General features: G+C 43.7%; 1 protein-coding gene across 16 annotated transcripts in view; it reads right to left on the minus strand.

Moving 5' to 3' along the window:
* Positions 1-22,905, minus strand: part of ITPR2 (inositol 1,4,5-trisphosphate receptor type 2) — a 337,706-nt gene that overhangs the window by 43,690 nt on the left and 271,111 nt on the right. For 15 of the 16 annotated variants that reach the window (XM_065569077.1, XM_065569053.1, XM_065569071.1 and 12 more), the window contains 4 exons: positions 12,851-12,958; positions 9,710-9,902; positions 3,541-3,666; positions 324-499 (listed from right to left, as the gene is read on the minus strand). In XM_065569077.1, coding sequence (XP_065425149.1) covers positions 324-499; positions 3,541-3,666; positions 9,710-9,902; positions 12,851-12,958 — 603 coding nt within the window. Of the gene's footprint in view, positions 1-323; positions 500-3,540; positions 3,667-8,231; positions 9,582-9,709; positions 9,903-12,850; positions 12,959-22,905 lie in introns of those variants that run through there. The other variant, XM_065569112.1, reaches the window with a different exon arrangement.

Consider the following 22,905-nt stretch of genomic DNA (forward strand, 5'->3'; position numbering starts at 1 on the left):
CCCAGTCGTGCTAAATGTGTGTGCAAAAGCAGATGTGAAACAGTACACAGATCTCAGACTATGCTTTTTAAAAGTGTGGCGGGGAGGGATAGCTCAGTGGTTTGAGCATTGGCCTGCTAAACCCAGGGTTGAGAGTTCAATCCTTGAGAGGGCCGCTTAGGGATCTGGGGCAAAAATCAGTACTTGGTCCTGCTAGTGAAGGCAGGGGGCTGGACTCGATGACCTTTCGAGGTCCCTTCCAGTTCTATGAGATAGGTATATCTCCATATATATTATTCCTGTTTCTATGGAAATGGAAATTATGCTAGTTTTAAAGTACTTACATTAGCAGCACCGAGAAGTATCAACGTAGGCCCAAGCCCTATTGTATATATAGACCTGAGAATTACAGACACTAAAAAGGGTCGGATACCAACAGGCTTGGAGAAGAAAAACAACATAGCTGTACAGACTGCCACTGCTATCCAAAGGAGGACTGAAAACAATGGAGGAAGCGTGCCTGGAGAGGGAAGAAAGGGAAACGTTAACCCTTTTGGAAAATCAGTTATGTGTCAAGAAACAAATCCGAGCAAAGCTTGGTTCCTTGGCCAGTTTACCTACCAAGGTGAATGAATCATGCTACATAATTTCTGACCATAACTTCGCATGATCATAGTGGGAAATACTGTTAACATATTAGGGTTAATTTCACACAGCTCCAATAAGGGTAGGTAATAAAATCTTCATTAAACCTGTGGATTGCTCGGAAGAGACAACTTGCCAGTCTGTTGTAGTGATCTGCCAATCAGTTCTCTTTTGCAAAGCTCATTAGGGCACCTTAGCTCTAGTGTAATGATTGTACAAATACAGAAATATCCTATTATGTCCTACCATGAAACAGTATAGTCAAATATTTGGACTGTGTCAATATACTACACTTACTTTTCACATTATCAAGTGCACAGCCAGCATGGGTGAGGCGAAATGATGGTGGCTGGGAAATGCGAAGAGGGCAGTTAAAATAGACTCAGAATAGAAACAATGGCAACAGCTCCAGGGCTAAGTAATATCACTGGGATTAGGAAAAAAAGAGAGACAGTCCCTAGTCTCCAAATTCAGAGTGCATCCAAACTTTCTCCAGACTATAGGGTGTTTATATGCTGGCAATTGGTTCAAGTCGAGCTCTGTAAATTAATTTTGCTACTAACTAGAATGGGAAACTTTAACAAACCTGGAATATACCTTTAAACTGGACATGAGGTCTTCATTAAAAGATAGGTCTAAAGCCCTCAATATTTCTTTAAAAAGTCATTCTCCCCCCCCCCCCCCTCGGTTCAGGTCAGACTTGCACTGGTAACAACACATGCAGACATGCACAGTTGAGGCAAGGAGCCGTTGTCTGAAGAGCAGTTTCGCTTATATCATATGATGCTGGAATTGCAGAAGTAAATTAAAAGAACATTCTTAGGCTGATTAGATCAACCCGAGCACCTCAGACACACGGCTATGGGCTGATTTACTCAAGGAGAAAGGGGGGGGGGGGGAATGAAATAAACTCTGCCTCTAGAGTTAGTTTTCTTTGGAGGGGGAGGAGGGAGAAAGGAGTCTGTCTCATGACTATTCCTGCTTGGCCACACCCATGTTTATTGTCAGTAAATCTCTAATTACATCTACAATTGCCTGGAATGATGGGATTTAGAAAAGTGAACTGCACTGTCACTGAAACCACTTGATTATTGGGGCTGCTTAAACTAAAAGAATTTTTCACTTGACCAGAGCTTACTAGACATGCTTGCAGTTCAAACTAAGTGTTAATACCTACTGATTGCAGCCCAGAGGATTTTACAGAGTAAAATTTTCAGATTTGCTAAATATGTCTTAGTTTAAAAGGTTTAGTTTTAACTCTTTATTTCTTCTCTGTTATTCTTTATGGTCTGGAACACATACATTTGAAACAAATTTAGACTTTCGAAAATTGAGAGCATTGGAGACTAAAATCTTCTCTGTACAGAGCAGGTATATACAGGAGGAATCTCAGCTCTAAAAGCTTCCCTATATAACCCTGCTGATGTGCCTGCGCTGTAACCTGCAGAGACCACCTCAGGGGGTGAAAGGGCAGTTCAGTCTCCCTGCCAATCCACTTTAATCCTTTGCCTCGCTGTTGAGTCTGCCAACCAGACCCATCTGTTTGTGCCAATTATGGCAGTGGTGTTTGGGAAGAGCACATGTATCCACTAGACCCTGGACTGATTCCACCCACTCCAATCACATGAGCCATCAGATGGAAGTGACTTTCAGTCACATTACTAATTGGACTGGATGTGAACCAATGACCTAGAGGTGAATGGCTCTCTATTCCGTTACCAATCTCTTGAGTCATCCAGTCCCCTTTATCCCCATTAAGCATGTTTAGGCTACAAAAACAAGTCTACAGTAGTCATTTGATGGAATATATTATTCAATATATTTCTTATGATGTATGATGAAGCAGAGGCAAAAATCACTGCTTTTAAATACATCATTGCTTTTTTTATCTACTAAATCTATCATTTGCAAATGATGTGTTATTTTATCCTTATAAGCACAGCAGTCAAAAACTGACAAATGAAACATATTTAAAATCATTTCATTCCATATCATGCTCTCCTAAATGGCCACTGAATATTTCCGTATGTTTTCAAAGAGATGCAGATGACTGACCAGATCCAAAACCCTCTGACATCAATGAAAACCTTTCCATTCTCTGAGGCATGGCTTATATTCGAGGCTTATATTTTAAAACATATTCTCTGATGTATGGCAGTGTTGCTTTTTTTTGTTTCGCAAAGAGTCCAGATTACACATACAAAGACACAAGAGAGAATTAAATAAAACTTTGAATTTCTGCAAAAAATTTGAGGCGAGAACAAAAAAGTTTCATGTTTTTCACAAATTTATGACTCTGTGATTCCTTTGCCAGTATTGCAAATTTCTTTTTTTTCTTAATATTCATTTAGTGATTTATATAGCACCCAAATGTCTGCTAGAGGTTTTTTTCTGTAATTCTGGTCACCAATATTGTCCTTTTCATGGGATTGATACCAAATACCACATTGGCAACTGCCCAAACCCCTAGCAGCAATTAATACTATGTCTAACAATTCCAGCACATTTTTTCCCCATGAGATTCCTACAATATATAAAAACACACCATAGAATCAACTCATATTATATCACACAACAATGTTCAGGAGAAAATAAGTCTATTTAACAGGATTTTCAGCTGTGCCTGTGATTTTGGGTGCCCAACTTGAGACATCTTATCAGAGCCTGATCTGCAGAAAGCGCTGAGCGTCTTGCCTCTGAAATTCAGGACCCATTAAGGTGTCCCAAACTGGGTATCCAAAATGACTAGTGAACTCTGAAAATCTTAACTGTGCTGATTATGTTATTCAAGAGCTTTGCAAGGCAGGAGATTCACAGGAATTGCTCTTTAAGATGCAGTGATGTAATGGCTTGTGCTGCTTTAAAATTGAAAATGTTCACTAGTATAAGAAAAAAAAAAAAAAAAGGATCACTTGCCTTCATCTCCATCATCTCCAAAGGGGTAGAAGAGAGCAACTGCTAAATTGATGAATACAGCCAGATTGAAGGAAATGCTCCCCCAGAGGGAGATGTGTCTGGAGAACCAGAACAGGGCTGGGTTATCTAGGAAGGAGAGAAAAGCAACATTGGAGAAATGAAAAGGAGATGCATGAGCTTATGAGCAATGGCTTCATGCAAACAAGAAAGGCAGCTTAATGGAGAACAGTAAAGTAAAAAATAAATATTCAGGATCCATAATGAACTCAAAAATGAATACTTCATACAGGTTTAATAGTCCTAGTATATTCTATTTACATGGCACTTTTCCACCCAGAAGGGTCCCAGTACTCTTTATTCTAAATTACGACCCTCTGGGGCTTACTAATGAGAGTTTTACCTATGTTAAGTTTGGAGGCCTGGACCTTTTGTGAAGGAATCATGTCACTGGACACTGAAAGGAGAGGGGAAATCTGTGGACAAATGGCTCCCTGTATGCTGCACTGGAGTGGAGGGAAGAGGATGTTTTGGTCAAAGATACTGGAACACAGACCCTCCCTTACAAAAATGCAATGGGTTTTTTAATGACTTTATAGAACAAAGTCTTTTCCAAATGACCCACTGAAACCACATAAAATCACAATTTACCTAAGGGAGAGGGGAAGGCTCAACCCTGCCAATAAGGTTCTAGGGAGTCTTAGGCTAGGTCTACACTACCCGCCTGAATCGGCGGGTAGAAATCGACCTCTCGGGGATCGATTTATCGCGTCCCGTTGGGGACGCGACAATCGATCCCCGAATCGACGCTCTTACTCCACCAGCGGAGGTGGGAGTAAGCGCCGTCGACAGGAAGCCGCAGAGGTCAATTTTGCCACCGTCCTCACAGCGGGGTAAGTCGGCTGCGATACGTCGAATTCAGCTACGCTATTCACGTAGCTGAATTTGCGTATCTTAAATCGACTCCCCCCTGTAGTGTAGATGTAGCCTTAGTATTTTACATGCAGTGCTCAGGCTTCTAAGTCCTCCCTCCTAACTAAATAGATCTGTTCTACAGTAACTCCTTGCTTAACGCTGTAGTTATGTTCCTGAAAAATGCTACTTTAAGCGAAATGATGTTAAGCAAATCCAATTTCCCCATAAGAATTAGTGTAATTTGGGGAGGGAGGGGGGATGTTAGGTTCCAGGGAAATTTTTTTTGCCAGACAAAAGATTATAGATAGATAGATACACACACACACACACACACACACACACAGTAGAAGTTTTAAACAAACAATTTAATACTGGTCATAGCTATGATGATTGTGAAGCTTGGTTGAGGTGGTGAAGTTAGAGGGTGGGAGAGGGAGGGATATTTCCCAGGGAATGCCTTGGGGCAAATGATGAAGTAGCAGTCGGCTGAGCCCTCAAGGGTGAATACATTGTTGGTAATGTAGCCTCACACTCTACAAGGCAGCACGAATGGAGATAGAGAGAGAGAGAGAGAGAGAGAGAGAGAATGTGAGTGTGAGTGTGGCGCATTGTCCCTTTAAGTACGCTGAGCCACTAAGTACACTGCCTTTTTAAGTAGACCATCAAGTTGAGATAGCAGCTGCTGCCAGCAAGCTGCCTCCGTCCTGAGCGCTGTCGTGTCCCCCACTTCTCTGTGGGATAAAATAGCAGGGGGCCAGAAAGGGGGGGGACACCCTGACATTAGCACCCCTCTTTCCCCCCACCCCCAACCTTGCACAGCAAGCAGGAGACTCCCAAAAACAGCTCCAAGGCAGAGGGAAGGAGCAGCACATGGCAGTGGTGGGAAGGACAGCTGAACTGCCGGCAATTGATAGCCTGCTGGGCGGACTTAGGGGAGCGGGGAGCTGATAGGGGGGGCTGCCAGTCCACCCTGGTTCCAAGCCCCCATCAGCTAGCTGCAACGGGCTGCTCTTTCTGCAAGCAGTGGACAAAGCAGGTGGCTGCCAAACAACACTGTAAGGGAGCATTGCGCAACTTTAAGCAAGGATGTTCCCTAATTGATCAGCAACAAAACAACGTTAACCAGGATGACTAAGTGAGGAGTTACTGTATTTTGGTAATAGCGCCTAGAGGGCCTATCTGAAGCCAAGGCTCCACTGTGCTACAGGGCTGTACAAACACAATTAGAGCATGTCTACACTGCAATTAAACACCTGCTGCTGGCCAGTACCAGCAGACTCAGGCTTACAGGGCTCCGGCTAAGGGGCTGTTTAATTGCGATGTAGATATTCGGGCTCAGGCTTGAGCTCTAGGACTCCACAAGGTGAGTGTTGGAATCAGGGCTGGATTAACTTTTTGTAGGCCCGGCGCCAAACATATTTGTGGGCCCCCTTGGAGAATGATTGTAAAAAGGGCTGGGGGCAAAAGCACAGTGGGGCAGGAGTTAGGGTTGGTCCCTGGAGCAAAGGGGCCAGGGGTAAACTGCAAGTACAGCAGGGCTGGGGAGGGGGTAAATAGGATCTCCCCCCACCCCTGCCTACATAGAGCAGGTACCTACCTGGTTCTAGCCCATTCTCTTAGTCTCTCTCTGCACTAAGCTGCCCCTCCTCCCACAGCAGCAGGACAGGTTCTCTTCCAGCCCTCTGGGGTGGGAGGAGCAGAGGCTAATGTGGTTACTCCTATAACTGGACTTTTAGTTTCCAGTCAGCACTGCTAACCGGACACTCAGGTCCCGTTTTCTACTGGCGTTTCCAGTCTAAAACTGGATACCTGGCAACAGGGCTGCCAGAAAAGCCTGAGTGGTGGTGGTGGTGGTGGTGGAAAGCAATCTTTTTTAAGCCGGGGGGTGGGAGAGGAGAAAGCAAGTGGTGGGTGGGCTAAGGAGTGGAGAGGAGCTAGTGGGCAGGGCCATGTCTGCTGTACTGCCCAGGTAGGTTGGAGACTGTGGGGATCAGCTGACACAGTATCCCCATCCCAGGTGACGTGACAGCCAGTGGTGGATTTAGAGTTGGTGGGGCCCCGGCCCAGTGCTCAGCTTCATTTTTGGGGCCCCTCCTTGGGACCCAGCCAAGAAAAAGAACATTCTCCCTTATCTCCCCCCGCCCCTGTTTTTTAATTCTTTTTTTCTTTATCCTCCTCCTATAAGTAATCAAGTAAATGAAAATAAAGTGAGGTGCCTTGATTGTCCTTGAGTCTAACTTATTTTTCCACAGACCACTTGAAAATCGCGGAGGGTCTCAACGGACCACTTAATGATCTTTCCAAATATTGTTCGTACCATTAGCTAACTATTGTAAAGCGCTTTGGATAAGAGCGCTTTATTAAAAAAAAAATTGTAAAAAAAAACATTGGGGTGAGGGGTCTGGCCAGGAGCTAGGGTGATGGAGGGGGCTCAGGGCTCGGGCAGGAGGTTGGGGTCTGGAGCGCTTACCTGGGGCAGCTCCTGTTTGGTGCGAGGGGTGCAGGTGGGAATGGGTGTGTGTGTGCAGGAGCTCCTGTTTGGTGCTCAGGGTGGGGTGAGGATGGGGGGGGGGGCTGGGTATGTGTGGGGGGTGCAGGGCAGGGGGCTGGGGAGGTGTGAGCGGGTGCAGGAGTCAGGGCAGGGAGCTGGGGGAGTGTGGGCAGTGCAGGGGTCAGGGTGGGCAGAAGGCTGGGGTCATGGGGGTGCTCATGGCAGAGGGCTGGAGGGGGTATGCCCCGATTCCAGCCCCTTCCCCGCCTCTTCTCCTCCTCCTCCCCTGAGCGGCAAGCGTGCTGAGGCTCCGCTCTTCCCCCTCCCTCCTGCCTGCAAACAGCTGATCGGCGGCAGGGAGAGGGGGAGGGGAAGGAACGTAGCACCCTCCAGGGAAGAGGCCGGGCAGAGCCTGCCCTGCCGCAGCACGAGCCGGCAGCATAAAGCTTCTGCCCCCACAGGAGAGAGCAGGGGGAAGAGGGCAGAGAAGAGTGGGCCGGGCCGGGGCCCCTTTGGACTGTGGGCCTGGCGCCATGGTAAATCCGGTACTGGTTGGAATTAACCTTTTTGAAGTATATCTTAATATATGGTATTTAAAAATCTCTAAAACATGTGACATTTAATGACAGGTTTCAGAGTAACAGCCGTGTTAGTCTGTATCCGCAAAAAGAAGAACAGGAGTACTTGTGGCACCTTAGAGACTAACAAATTTATTAGAGCATAAGCTTTCGTGGACTACAGCCCACTTCTTCGGATGCATCCGAAGAAGTGGGCTGTAGTCCACGAAAGCTTATCCGAAGAAGTGGGCTGTAGTCCACGAAAGCTTATGCTCTAATAAATTTGTTAGTCTCTAAGGTGCCACAAGTACTCCTGTTCTTCTTTTTGTGACATTTAACTATTTGAAGATTATGTATTTTTCAGGAAATTATAAAAAGACTCCTAGAGTGCTCTGAATTTCCTGTGCGCATGAGAAAGGCACCCTTGACCTTCCTGGACCTTTCCGCCAGCTGTTGGGTTTCACTTGCTATCATACTATTGAAAGTGACTAAGAACATAGCTGATTCCTAGAAACAGACAACTCCTCAAACTGGATCTTTTTGTCTCAGAGTAAGGTTGGCTTTAATTACCCACAATTAGAGTCAGCTCAGACTAAACATTAAGATTTCACTTGTGGTAAAATTAGGCTGTTAACTTCTGGGTTTTAAGGATCTGGAGCCTTTGCATGAGGCATCCTCTCCTTTCGAGCAATGCAGCATTGTACGATAACATAGCAACTCAGACACTGGGGTAAAGATTAAATAGCACTTGCATGTATATTGCATTTTCAAACAAAATAATAGGAAGGCTTGTTAAATATTCCACAGATGAAAGGAAATGTGGGATTTCTCTTTTGGATAAAAAACCCCCTAATTTATGCTTGCTTAGCATTACAGAGGTCTAATCCAAGTCTGCACTCTCTCAGACAGTGGTTAGGGGCTTTTGTTTGTTCGTTGGTGTTTCTTTTAACTGGGATCCTAGTCCTACTTTGTGAGCAAAATTATTTTGAAATAGAAACTACAGCCTGAGAATTAAATTCACAAAAACTACAACCCGTCATGTTTTTAGCGGTGGTAAAAGCTTCAAGTTAATTCATTCCACTCTGGCGAGCCAAATCCTCCTGCAGTTCTGCCCATATCTGGTATTCTTCACTTCCTTCCTAATCAGTTGTGTAATGTTGCTGTGAATTGTTCAAGAGCTACTGTATTCTACCTCTGAGGCATCTGCATTTTAATGGTGGGTGAAGAGATCCTTAGATATCTATAGCTATATCCCACTTCCTTATCAGGAGTTGGTGAAAAGACTGGATTTACCCTGGAAGGTGCACAGGGCTGCCATCTGCCACCTCCTGAGATGCTAGAAGCAACTTCACTCCTATGGGAGGTCAGATGGTAGCACCACTTCTGCCTCCCCTATGAATTCCATCCTGGTGGAGTAGCTCTAAGTTCCGTGCGGGGTTTCTGGGAGACACACCCATGGAACCAGCCAGCTTACCCTTTGTGTTCTAGCCATGTCCCTTCTGAAACTAGCGCCACCCACTTCTTTGCCTATGCCAGCTGGAGCTGTGCCCTCCAGTGGAATGGGAGCTGTAAACAGTTTGAGTAGGTATGTCCCCTTGGCCAAGGAGTCACAGACTGGGTTCTGCTGGGAATTAATCCAGCTGGATTTCTGTAAATTGCTTTAAAAGATGCTGGGTGCAAAGTACTATTACTAAGAAAACATTCGCCAGGAATAGTAAATAATGACTCAGTGCAAAGAGGTCTGGTATAAAAACTGGCAGGGCTCCACTAACTTCATGGGAGCCACATTGTTTTACACCAGCTGAGGATCTGGTCCAAGGTGAAAGATGTTTTCAGTGAATTATATTCAAAAGTATAAGTATACAGCTACACATGTTCTTGTTAAACATTAGGGGCCAAAATTCCATCTGGCATAATTGGGTGCAACTCTACTGTTTCCACCACTCAATTCTGGTCTCGAGAGCCCAGAGATGATTTTATTAGTCACTTTTCCATATTATTTCTTCTTTGTGTATGTATCTCTCTCTCTCGCAGGTGGCACATCTCCAGGGACTTGAAATCTTGGGTGCGGAAAATGTTTTCTTGTAATATCAAAGGGATTGGAAACAAGTAAAAATGAAAACGTAAAATACTTGCTTGGTGACTTACAGCTTTTAAATACAATTAGACAACCTAAAACAAAGTCCTTGAAACTATAGATAGTACTTACTCCTAATTTTCTTCTGCCACTTCATTTCATTGTACAGATCTTCTGTTTGTTGGAAAAAGTCATTCACTTTGCTCCCTTGTTCATCTCTCTCAGTTGTATTAAATACACGACTTTTGGATTCTCGAGTGAGGAATTCACAGATATTGGGGACAGGGAAGACTATTTGTTCCATGGTTCTATCATGACGGACAATCTGTAAATACAAATGTATGTGACAGATTAGAGGATTGGGTCAAAAGAAACCTGATGAGGTTCAACAAGGACAAGTGCAGAGTCCTGCACTTAGGACGGAAGAATCCCATTCACTGTTACAGACTAGGGACCGAATGGCTAGGAAGCAGTTCTGCAGAAAAGGGTCTAGGGGTTAGAGTGGACGAGAAGCCGGATATGAGTCAACAGTGTGCCCTTGTTGCCAAGAAGGCGAACGGCATTTTGGGCTGTATAAGTAGGGGCATTGCCAGCAGATCGAGGGCCGTGATCATTCCTCTCTATTCGACATTGGTGAGGCCTCATCTGGAGTACTGTGTCCAGTTTTGGGCCCCACACAACAAGAAAGATGTGGAAAAATTGGAAAGAGTCCAGCGGAGGGCAACAAAAATGATTAGGGAGCTGGAGCACATGACTTATGAGGAGAGGCTGAGGGAACTGGGATTGTTTAGTCCGAAGAAGAGAAGAATGAGGGGGGATTTGATAGCTGCTTTCAATTACCTGAAAGGGGGTTCCAAAGAGGATGGATCTAGACTGTTCTCAGTGGTACCTGATGACAGAACAAGGAGTAATGGTCTCAAGTTGCAGTGGGAGAGGTTTAGGTTGGATATTAGGAATAACTTTTTCACTAGGAGGGTGGTGAAGCACTGGAATGGGTTACTTAGGGAGGTGGTGGAATCTCCTTCCTTAGAGGTTTTTAAGGTTAGGCTTGATAAAGCCCTGGATGGGATGATTTAGTTGGGAATTGGTCCTGCTTTGAGCAGGGGGTTGGACTAGATGACCTCCTGAGGTCCCTTCCAACCCTGATATTCTATGATTCTATTCTGTGTGTCTTTCAGGGTCAGAGACTTCTCAATCATGCTGTGATTCCCTTCTGACTCAGAGCTTGCTTTTATTTACAAACTGGTGTCGAACTAATTTTAAAAATTTCAATTACACCAACACACTATATTAAAAAACACTTACCTAAGTAATTTATATTAAAATTGTCTTTGCCTTCAAAAACCTGCCTTAAAATGAGGTCATACAGGTGTGCCTCAAATAAAAAAATCTAGATCCAAGTATCCCCAATCTTTGAGGACGTTCCAAATCTGAGCCCTACAAACTGCCCCCATATTTATAATAAGCTAAAGCAAAACTCAACATCCAAACTTTCCCAGACTTTAAAGAGCTTAGCATTTGGATCAAGAACTTAATTTTGTAGCTTGAGCCCATCTCTATGAGGTTGTAAATCATGAAAGGGGCTATGCGAAAGGAGCACCTTGTTACTCAGATAGTGCCAGTTCCTACCTGCCTTTATCTGCTTACTTGACAAAACCCAAGATATTGCTACTATTAGCTCTTCAGAATCAACAGAGCTACTTGAGAGTGAGCTGGATTCCATTCCATTAAAACTATTTGCTGAATCTGACTGGAGCCTGTATTACTGGTGAAGTAGTAATAGGCGGAAAACACACATTGGATCTCAGATCCCAGGTTTTTTGTAGAGCTCGCTATCCTAGAATCATCATTTGACTTACAAATTGAACAAGCTGGGTATGCTGAGCCGAGAGAATATACATCCGGAACTCCACAATTGGCCCAGCTCTGGAAAACCACTCTCTTATTTCAACAGAAGCAGTGTTGGGCTCAGAGTCATTTACATCCTCACTTTCAGGAAGCACCCAACGCTGTGGCTGTTTTGCAAAAAATTGCCTCATCTCTCCCTTCTGAAATGGTTTGATATTTAAGAGCAATATATTTATGTATGTTCACCTCAAGGATAGCAAAACTCTGTGTGTGTGTGTGTGTTTGTGTATTCACACATAATGAATGTAGTACTGTTCATGGGTGAGCTGACCCTTTAAGGGAATCCTGGGTGACACCTCACCTGTACCTCTCAGTCCCAGGGTCATGTGATGGGGGCCTATGACTAGCAATTAGGCCAGCTGGGGGGATATAAGGGCAGCCTAAGTACAGTCAGGAAAGAGAACCAGAGGAGCAGGAGGGTTGTGAGCGTGATGCTCCACAGTGAGACACCTGCATGAGACCCACGGTGAGAGAGGATTTGTGAAGGGGCTCTCCATAGGCTTGGCTGATGCCTCCTGCCACAAGGGGCAGAGGCCTGAAGAGGAAGAGGCTTTAGGAAATGCCAGGAGCAAAAACTGGGTTTGGGAAGGAGCTAGTGAGCCCAGCAGGAGCTGACAGAACTTTGAAGAATGGGGAATGTATGGCTTTCATTTAAGATGACATTGAACTGTGATTTTCTTTTAATAAACCAGACCCCAAGAAGGATGTGGTTTGACATGAGAGTCTACGTGCAATTACTCACCCTTAATCAACTAGATTGTCATAGTTTCCAAATAACAGCCCTGCACACCTTGCAGGCACGTCCCCTTAAAACTGCCACCCTTGAACTCTACACTTTCTACTACCGCCAAAGTCATGAAATATTTTTCCATCCAACAGGTGAATGCTGTTCACAATACGGAAAGGAGCTGATGAACCAGACCCACCTCATCCTGTTAGGCAAAAACTGCACGGATTCTTCACACCATTTCAAAAACTTCTTTTTAACCACAGCCAAAATTCTCATTTGATTCATAAACCTCCTTAGCTTGAAAAGCAGGGTTTATGTGACTGACGTGCTACTATTCTTGTCTCTAAGACACTGCTGCTATCCCCAGTCATCATTTCCATAACAAAAAATATTCCGTATCCCACAGGGGAGCAACAGTAGGACAATTGTTTGAAATACACCAAGCCAATTTTAAAGAATATCCAGGCCTTTTTTCCCTTCCCCAGTATGATATTACTCAGCTTTTTCCCTTTCAAAATAAGCTACCCTATTTAAATATGTTTTGTTCTTCACGAGAAATCGAAATGAGAAGCTCTAGTAGGAAGCAAACTGGCCTCAGACCACAATAGTTTCCCTTTTGGTGAGCAATTCTTTACCTCAATTTGTGCTGTGTGATTGGCATAGTACTTCAAGGCTTCATCTCCTTCATCTGGATCAGACCCTGGCTTCAGCATCTGCTGCAATGTTTTATTGTGGCGAGCCAACTAGAAAAAGACGACATCTGATTTATTTCCTGTTCTCTGGTTTACCATCTCCACTTACACCCACCCTCCAAACATATCCCAATGGGCGTCTTTCTGTAAATAATAACCCAAAATGCCATTTGCTGATAACCACATAAATAATTTGGTGTTAAAAAGCCAGTTTAAATAAGCAAGTCTTCAGCTAAGTTTTATGAATGCCAACTCTGCCAGCAGCCCATGTCTTTTTGGAGGGCTTTTCAGAGACACCAAAAAGTTAGAACAGCAGCACTGCCCAGTTAAGTTCAGATACAACATCTGCATACCTTTGACAGTGCTGCTTTTCCAAAGTAGGTAATTACATTCTAACTTTCCCCCATGATTTCAAATGGATAAGTTATTCTTCAATATGCTGTTGTGCGGTGCTCCTGGTCCTGTTAAATAACTGATGTTTTCCTACCCCAGAGACAGCTGCATCTCCATGTTGGGCAAAATGACTCATATAGTGTATATATCAGGGGTTGGCAACCTTTCAGAAGTGGTGTGCCGAGTCTTCATTTATTCACTTTAATTTAAGGTTTCATGTGCCGGTAATGCATTTTAATGTTTTTAAAAGGTCTCTCTCTATAAGTCTATATATTATATAACTAAACTATTGTTGTATTGTAAAATAAACAAGGTTTTCAAAATGTTTAAGAAGCTTAATTTAAAATTAAATTAAAATGTTGACCTTACGCTGCTGGCCCACTCAGCCCGCTGCTGGTCTGGGGTTCTGTTCACCTAGGTCAGCAGCGGGCTGAGCGGGGCCTGCGGCCGGGACCCTGGCTGGCAAGGGTCCAGCAGCCAGAACCCCAGACCGGCAGCGGGCTATGTGGGGCCGGCGGCTGGGACCCCAGACCGGCAGAGGGCTGAGCGGCTTAGCCCGCTGCTGCTTAGGGGTTCCATCCACCGGCTCCTGCTGGCTGGGATCCCAGCTGCCGGACCCGCTCAGCCTGCTGCCAGTCTGGGGTCCTGGTCCTGCCCATATACAGTGGGTACCTACCTTCTCCCTGGTTCTGGCCCATTCTCTTCCTCTCTCTCTGCACTGAGCTGAGGGTGGGAGTGCACTGAGCACAGGGCTGGGGGTGAAGGAGCAGGCTGGGAGTTGGGATGTAGGGTCTGGCCAGGAGCTAGAATGAGGGAGGGGACTCAGAGTTGGGGCAGGAGATTTGGGTGTGGACTGCTTACCTGGGCAACTCCCATTTGGTGCAAGGGGTGCAGGTGGGAATGTGTGTGTGGGGGGAGGGGGGGGGGAGTGCAGGAGCTCCCATTTGCTCAGGGTGGGGGTGGAGATGTGGGGGGATGCACAGGGGGTGGGGGGACTGGGTATGTGGGGGGGGTGCAAGAGTCAGGGCAGAGGGCTGGGGACATGTGAGGGGGTGCAGGTGTCAGGGCATGGGGTGTGAGGGGCCTGGGTATGTGTGGGGGTGCCAGAGTCAGGGCTGGGGTTGTGGGTGGGGTGAAGGAGTCAAGCAGAGGGCTGGGTGTGTGTGAGGGGAGTACAGGGCTCAGGGCAGGGGTCTGGGGTGTGTGCGGGGCTGCAGGGCTCAGGGCTGGGTGTGTGTGAGTGAAGGGGGTTCAGGGCAGAGGGCTGGGTGTGTGTGTGGGAGGTCAGGGCTCAGGGCAGGGGTCTGGGGTGTGTGCAGGGTGCAGGGCTCAGGACAGATGGCTGGGGGTGTGGGCTGGGGTCGTGGGGTGCTCACAGCAGGGGGCTGGAGGGGATATGCCCCTATTCCACCCCCCCCTTCCCCAAGGCCCTGCCCCCACTTCTTCTCTGCCTCTGCCGGGAGCAGCAAGCACCCTGACTTCACTCCTCCCCCATCCCCTCCCTCGCAAGGGCCATCAGCTGATCGTCCGGCAGAGAGGGAGTGACAGAGAGGAGGAGGAGGGGCAGGAACCCAGCACATTGCGGGAAGAGGCAGGGGAGCTGGCAGGACCAAGCTTCTGCCCCCTGCCCCCGCGGGAGGGAGGGCGGGCGGAGGGTGGAGAAGAGCGGGCTGGGCAGGATTTTTAATAGCACGCTGCTGCCTGCCGTCTTTGGCACGCGTGCCATAGGTTGCCAACCCCTGGTATATATTCAATAAAGTACTTTAGGTCTTGTTAGATATTTAAAGGTCTTCTGAAATGCAAATGGTTTGTTGTTATTGAGACAACAGCAAATAGACTCATGAAGTTATAGTACAAGTCCTTTACCTAATGAGAAACTTGAACCTAATTTTAAAAACTGATGAGCTGCTATGGAAGATGGCAAATAGCTCTTTTGTAGCAGTTTTCATCAATAGATCTCAAAGCGTTTTACAAAGGAAGTCAGTATCGTTAGCCTCATTTGACTGATGGGGAAACCGAGGCACAGGGAGGTGAAATGACTTGCCAAAGATCATCCATCAGGACAGTAGCAGATCTGGGAACAGAACCCAGTTCGCCTGAGTCCAAGTCCAGTGCTCTACTAAGGGTGCATAGTACAAGACCTAAACCTACCCTCCTCAAAGTGACTGATGTAACAAGGCTGTAAACTAGCGATGATCATTACAGAATGTAGTTTGGAACTCTAAGCGCCAACGCTATCAGATTGTTACTTTATTTAGATTTTATAGCCCCAAAGAGGGGCAATAATCCATTCTAGCAGTAACACAGGTGTGAACAAATGTTACACTATCTGTGTCTGAAAAGGATAGCTTATTGCTAGGCTATTAGGATAGTTTCCAAACCTCATCCCTCCATTTTTTATCTAATAACAACTCATATGTATGCAATTTATCCAGTACATTGAGGTTGCCAAGAACCAGTGGACAAATTGAATTTATTCTCAATCTGGGAATGTACTTACAAAGTAAAAATGACAAATATTAAATGATGCATCAGAAAAGAAGAGAATGGGGAAAAAAAAAAACCCAACCAGAAAAACGTATTTCCTATGACTTTGTGGTTGAATAAAATGCTGTTCTGCCCCTAGGCTGGAGCTTTGGAATTTCTACACTGGATCAGCTCACTGGCCCATCTAGTCCAGTTCCCTGTCTCTGAAAACAGTCAGAAGCAGATATTTCAGAGGAAGATGCAAGTAATTACACAGTAGACAATTATGGAGTAACCTGCCAATAGGGAAAATTTCTCCCCCATCCGTCAATCAGTGGTTGTTTTATGCCACGAAGCAGAAGGGTTTAGATCCCTTATGCATTTTTTTATTCTAATACAACTGTGGATATTCTCATTACTCATAGTTTTACACGGATTTTAAGGCCAGAAGGGACCATTGTGATAATGTAGACTGACCTCCTGCATAGCAGCCATAAAACCTCATCCAGTAATTTCTAGAGCAAGCCCATATTTGCTGTTTGAGCTATAGTATATCTTTTAGAAAGCTATCCAGTCTTGATTTAAAGCCTTCAAGATCTGGCCTCAATGCGCAATAAGATCTGGCCTCAATGATATATTGTGGAAATGAGTTCAACAGGCTACATGGGGGGTCGCGAGCTGTCAGCCTCTACCCCAAACCCTGCTTTGCCTCCAGCATTTATAATAGTATTAAATATATTAAAAAGTGTTTTTAATTTATAAGGGGGGAATCACACTCAGAGGCTAGCTATGTGAAAGGGGTCACCAGTACAAAAGTTTGAGAACCACTGCTCCACACCATTTATCATGCTGTATATATCAGTATATTGTCCTCTCTTGTCTCCTTTTCAAATACAAAGGGAAAAAAACTACTCTCTCCTCATACAGAAGTGTCTCTGTGATTAAATAATTTTTTATTTCCCATCTCCAATGGCCCTCTATTTTGGCTGTACCTTTAATTTGAGACAGAATGAACACAACTGAAGAGAGAACTGCTTTGGGTGATGAATTATTACCAATAGAAGCAAATTTTCATCTTGCTCTAATACAGAAAAACTTTGCCTCTATATTGACCATTTTCCTCCGCTGTTAACCATTAAGAATTTCTTCTCTATAATAGAAAAAAAGTTGGAAATTGGTTTACAATTTCTTATGACTGGAAGTCCAAGTCTTAAAAATGATGCTGGTTTGCAGCAAGATGTGACTACTAACCATCTATAAATTCACCAATGTCCATCAACATAATGAAAAGCTTCACTTATAAATGTATTAGAACATGCACTGCCACAGTATAGGAAATGTTTCATACCAACCATGTGAACTTTCAGAATATAGCACTTTCCTTTTATTATAGTTGTGTTTTAAACTTTTCACATTTTACTGTAAACATATCCCATGATACGTATCAATAACTGAAGCTCAGATTAATCATAGAATCATTTGGGCTAGAAGGAACCTCTATCCCATTTCTTCTGCGCTGTGACAGGATTGACTGTTTTATACCCAATCATTGATTTATAGATGGATATCAAGTGTAGCCTTGAATATCTCTAGTGATGGCAATGAGTCACTGTGGCAGGTGAACAGAAATACTGGGTACAATAAATATATTAGCAGATCATTAATGGTTTTGAGAGATGCAGTCTCAGAACCAATTGAAAACCTTTATATAATTCATTATCAGATCATTGTGCATGCGAAGAACATCCAGGTTCTCTGAAAACTTGGGCAAACAAAGGCTTTGACTACACTTGGTTTAGACTACAAGCACTTTGGGTCAGGGACCGTCTTTTTCCTTCAGTGTTTGTACAGTGCCTAGCACAATGGAGTCCTGAGCCCTGACTGGAACTCCTAGGCTTTATAACAACAACATTTGGGATTCAGCAGGCAGTGGGCAGCAACCTTAAAGCTGCAGGAGTGCAAATCTGAGTAGGACTGAAATGAGGGTAAACTCAACTAGTATAAATGGTGGCTTTTCTTGTCCACTCGTGGGGTTTACACTGGTGCAGCTACACTGTTGCGACTGACTGACTGCTGAAAGGAGTACTGACAAGGCCAAAGTTAATATTGGAGAGAGGCAAAATGATCTGAAGAATAGGTTTGGGATTTCAACAATGGTCTGAGTGCTGCTAATAAAGAACATTCTTGAAAGACTGGGAAGTACTGACACAATTTAAGGAGCCCTGACAGAGCAAAAGGAAAATCATTTTAAAATTGTGCACCGTGGTTCAATGTAACATGTTCTTAGTCACACACAATCTCAGTAGTCATAGGATTGTTGTCTATCTATATCCTTCTGTTGTCTTGTCTAGATTGTAAGCTCTTTGGGGGCAGTGGCTGTATTTTTGTTTTGTCTTTATACAGTGCCGAGCACAATGGGGTACTGACGCATGACTGGGGAGCCTGGGCATTAGAATATATATAAAATATAATTACAAAATGAACTAACACATGGTACTGGCAACAACCTGCCAAGGTCCATATTTAAAAGACAGAGACCCAATAGGAGAGAGAGAATAAAGGCAAGATAGCACAAGTCTCTTACTTTAGCAAACCATAACATTGTCTATAGCTCTATCTTCATGCCTGTACATTTGTTATGTAAAGAACTTATAGGGCCAGATGCATAAAGCACTCTATGCCAGCAGCCCCTTGCATCCGTGCAGAGCTTTCCATAGGATCAAGGTCATAGTAATAACAGTGATAATGTAGTCACAAACTGATAACTTAAACAAAGAAAGTTTGTCTGGTATGGAGTGCTGATACAAAGCACTGGAAATATATTTTAGGGGACGGTCCTGCATTGGCATGTAGAGGGAATGGTCTTTTCCATCTCTAACTTCTGTGATTCTATTATACAGCAAACCAGAGTTTCCAAAGAGTGGGGCATGCCCTCCAGAGTTAGCCAATGGTGGTGCATGGGCAGACTTCTCCATTTTTTGCAGGAGGTGCGAGGGGAGGGATGGGGGGGTGTATAGCAGCTACAGAAGGTGTATGAAATAAGATGGTTAGACCTTAGCAAGTTGCATGAAAGGACACACTGGTCAATTTCCTGAAGGGTTATTAGCTTTCAGGACTTTGGAAAACACTGCAGTAAAGTGTCAAAACAAAATATGTTTTGTTTTACATCAAGATATCTTTGAAGAAAAATGCAGTTATTCTAATGTTATCAAATCAAAAGTGATTTAAAATCTGTTGAAATTCATATGGTTTATTGAGTTGGGATACCAGATTGTCTTGCAAACAGAAAATGTACATTGAAAAATTGTTAGGAAAATGATATTTCAGAAGTAGTTTTTCACCTTCCATTATCTTCGTAAAACAAACACCTTCCACACACTGTCAAGCATTGTATGTCAGCTCCTTGTCCTAATTAATTAACCTTCTGGGGTTGCTTGAGAGCACATTCTTTCTCACTGGCATGTGGGGCCTAATACAGCACCCAGTGAAATCAATTGAAAAATGCCAATTGATTTCACTGGGTTTGGATCCATCAGGTTCTAAAGGAGGTTTGGTGAGGTGGGAGGGGTCATATAAATAGGTGTTAGAAACAACAGGTTGATACAGATGGTGGACGTGAGTCTCAATTTATATTATAGTTCCTTTATACCACTATAGCAAAACAAATGTGCAAAAGTGAATGTAAATATAATTTATGCCAACTTTAAGGCCCCTTTCCACTGCCAGAAGGGTGTAAAGGGGCTTTGGTGTTAATGAGAGTCAGGCCTGGTATCTTACAAAATAACTGGGTAAAATGTCTTGAGTTCTTCTGAGAGAGTCAGTTCCCTGGAAACGTGCCGAATAAAAGTTTTGTAGATTTTATCTTATATGTTTTAATTCCTGGGGAAGAGTGCTTTAAACTCTGGCTTGAGTTCTGAAGGAATTCAAATATAAAATTGCAGAACTACTAACTATGGTAGGTAAGCTATCACTTAAATCAGCCTCTGTACCAAGTGACTGGAGGATAGTTAATGTAATGCCAATTTTTAAAAAAAGATTCCAGACGCGATCCTGGTAATTATAGGCCAGTAAGCCTAACTTCAGTGCCAGGCAAAATTGGTTGAAACTACAGTAAAGAACAAAAGCATCAGACACATAGATGAATATGATTTCTTGGGAAAGAGTCAACACACCTTTCGGAAAGGGAAATCATGCCTCATCAATCTATTAAAATTCTTTGAGAGGGTCAACAAACAGGTGGACAAGGGTGATTCAGTAGATGTAGTGTACCTGAACTTTCAGAAAGCCTTTGACACGTTCTCTCATTAAAACCTCTTAAGCAAAGTAAGCAGTCAAGGCATAACAGGAATAGTAATGGAAGGTCCTCTCATGGATCAGTAACTGATTAAAAGACAGGCAAGAAAGAGTAGGAATAAATGGTCAGTTTTCACACCGGAGAGAGGTAAATAATAGGATTCCCCAAGGATCTGTACGGTGACCAGTGCTATTTAATGTATCCATAAATGATCTGGAAACAAAGAAGTGGCAAAGTTTGCAGACAATACAAAATTACTCAAAATAGTTAAGTCCAAAGCTGACTGTGAAGAGTTATAAAAGGATCTCACTAAACTGGGTAACAAAATGGCAGATGAAATTCAATGTTGATAAATGCAAAGTAATGCACGTTGGAAAACATAATCCCAACTATACAGACAAAATGATTGGGTCTAAATTAGCTATCACTCAAGAAAGAGATCTTAGAGTCATCATGGATTGTTCTCTGAAAATATCTACTCAATGTGCAGCAGCAGTCAAAAAAACGAACAATGTTAGGAACCATTAGAAAAGGGACAAGTAATAAGACAGAACAGATCATTATGCCACTATATAAATCTGTGGTATACCAACCCCTTGCATACTGTGTGCAGTTCTGGTTGCCCTATCTCAAAAAGGTATATTAGAATTGGAAAAGGTACACAGAAAGGCAACAAAAATTATTAGGAGTATGGAGCAGCTTCCATATGAGGTGAGATTAAAAAGATTGGGACTGTTCATCTTAGAAAAGAGGCGACTAAGGGGGGTTATGATAGAGGCCTATAAAATCATGAATGGAGTGGAGAGGGTTACCTCTTCACATAACACAAGAACTAGGGGTCAGCCAATTAAATCAATAGGCAGCAGATTTAAAACAAACATAAGGAAGTACACCTTCACACACGGCACAGTGAACCTGTGAAATTCATTGCCAGGGGAAGCTGTGAGGACCAAAAGTATAATTGGGTTAAAAAAGGAATTAGATAAACTCCTGGAGGATAGGTCCATCATTGGCTATTGGCCATGATGGTCAGGGATGCTACCCCATGCTCTGGATGTCCCTAAACCTCTGACTGCCAGAAACTGGGACTGGATGACAGGGGATGGATCACTCAATAAATTGTCTTGTTCTGTTCATTCCCTCTGAAGCATCTGGCACCAGACACGGTCGGAAGACAGGATGCTGGGCTAGATGGACCATTGGTCTGATGCAGTCTGGCCATTCTTATGTTTTTAAACCAATATAAACAAAAACAGCTTCTGTGTCTAGAAGGGTTTATAATTTAGGATGTATAATGTTTAACGTCACTTACTATTAAGAAATTATATTATAAACTGGAAACAATTCTCCTATTTAAATTATTCATAAAACATTTTCATAGTTATTCCACTGGTTATCAGACTGTGTTGCCAACCTACATAACACTAGAATTTATCCAGGGTGAAAGGGATCAAATGAGAGCAGCAGAGTAAACTGCATAATCTCAGATCTGTCCCACCTTGCTACTGCAAAAATGCTCCTGCAGCTGTGAGTAGAAGCAGATAGATCCTTGAAAGCTGCTACTGCTTGTGCACTGCCTCTTAAAGAAGGCGGCTCTAGGGAACAATGTGCAAGCTACCCCTTCCCCCCCCCCCCCCCCCCCCAGCCCTCTTGGTAACTCAACAGAGCCACCAAGCTGCATAAGATTTGGTACCACAGCATCACCACTGATGGATCCTCCTGCCAATCCAAGGAACATTTAGCTTTCTGCTGAGAGACAGAATGAGGAAGAGGAGCCACTGAGGAAAGGAACCAGAGAGACAAAAAGGACTACAAAACAAAACAAAAAAAAGAGTAAAAAACAAGATAAGAAAACAGAAAAGGACAGGAGAGAGAAAATGAGGCACAGGGTGATGGGACATGGGAGCACAGGGGTGCTCATAGGTCAATTCATTGTATACGGGAGAGAAAAGACCGAGCCATTAGTGAAGAAAGAAAGAAAAACTGAAGTATCACCTTAAACATAATTAAGCAGAAATTTTTATTCCAGCTGGCTCTGATAAACAGTAATGATGACTTCTCAACTCCCCATGTTCCAATAAGAATTGAATAGAGCTTTCACCAATGCACAGGAGAGTTTCCTTTCCAAAAGTCATTACAGTTTCATAGAGCAACACCTTTGTACTTTACCCAAAGCAAACAGTCTGTTAACAAACATTGGGAACAGCTGGGATTGAGCAAAGGGAGACCCTAGAATCAAGTATTAAGAGATTTTCATTCAGATGATTATACAGTATTTAGTAGTTGAAAGAGTTCAGAGCCAATCTTCCCCTGGCAGCTTGTGATATCAGCCAGGCACTGGAAGTCCAGGCTCCTTGGATTCTCAACTGCTGACTTTCCCAGACTTCTTGTGTAACCTCTGACAAATCACCTAACCGCTTTGGGCCTCCATTTCCACATTTGTAAGATGGGAATAAATTATCTAGCCTACAAGGTAGGAAGAATTAAAGCCTGTGAAACACTGACATTCTCACATGAGAGAGACTACTGTAGTCAAGTACAAATTATTCTTGTTATAATGTTTGTAACTCCCTGAGCATTTTGAAGTCATGTTTCCTCTGCTTCTTTTATGCCTGATGAGAGCAGCATGAAGACCAGGAAAAATTATTTCCACATACTTCAGTGAATTAGAAACCCAACTGCAAATTGTCTTATTCATCACCCCTTTTACTAGCAAAGTTTGTGGGAAACTATTTTCAGGTCCGTAGCTAAAATTTGTTTCATGACAAAACAAAATTCACTTGTGGAGGAAGTGTGAGTATCAGGCCGTAGCATAGCAGCCTTCTTAGACTAAACTCTGTGAACT

The sequence above is a fragment of the Chrysemys picta genome, chromosome 1, assembly GCF_011386835.1.
Source record: "Chrysemys picta bellii isolate R12L10 chromosome 1, ASM1138683v2, whole genome shotgun sequence".
Lineage (NCBI taxonomy): Eukaryota > Metazoa > Chordata > Testudines > Emydidae > Chrysemys > Chrysemys picta.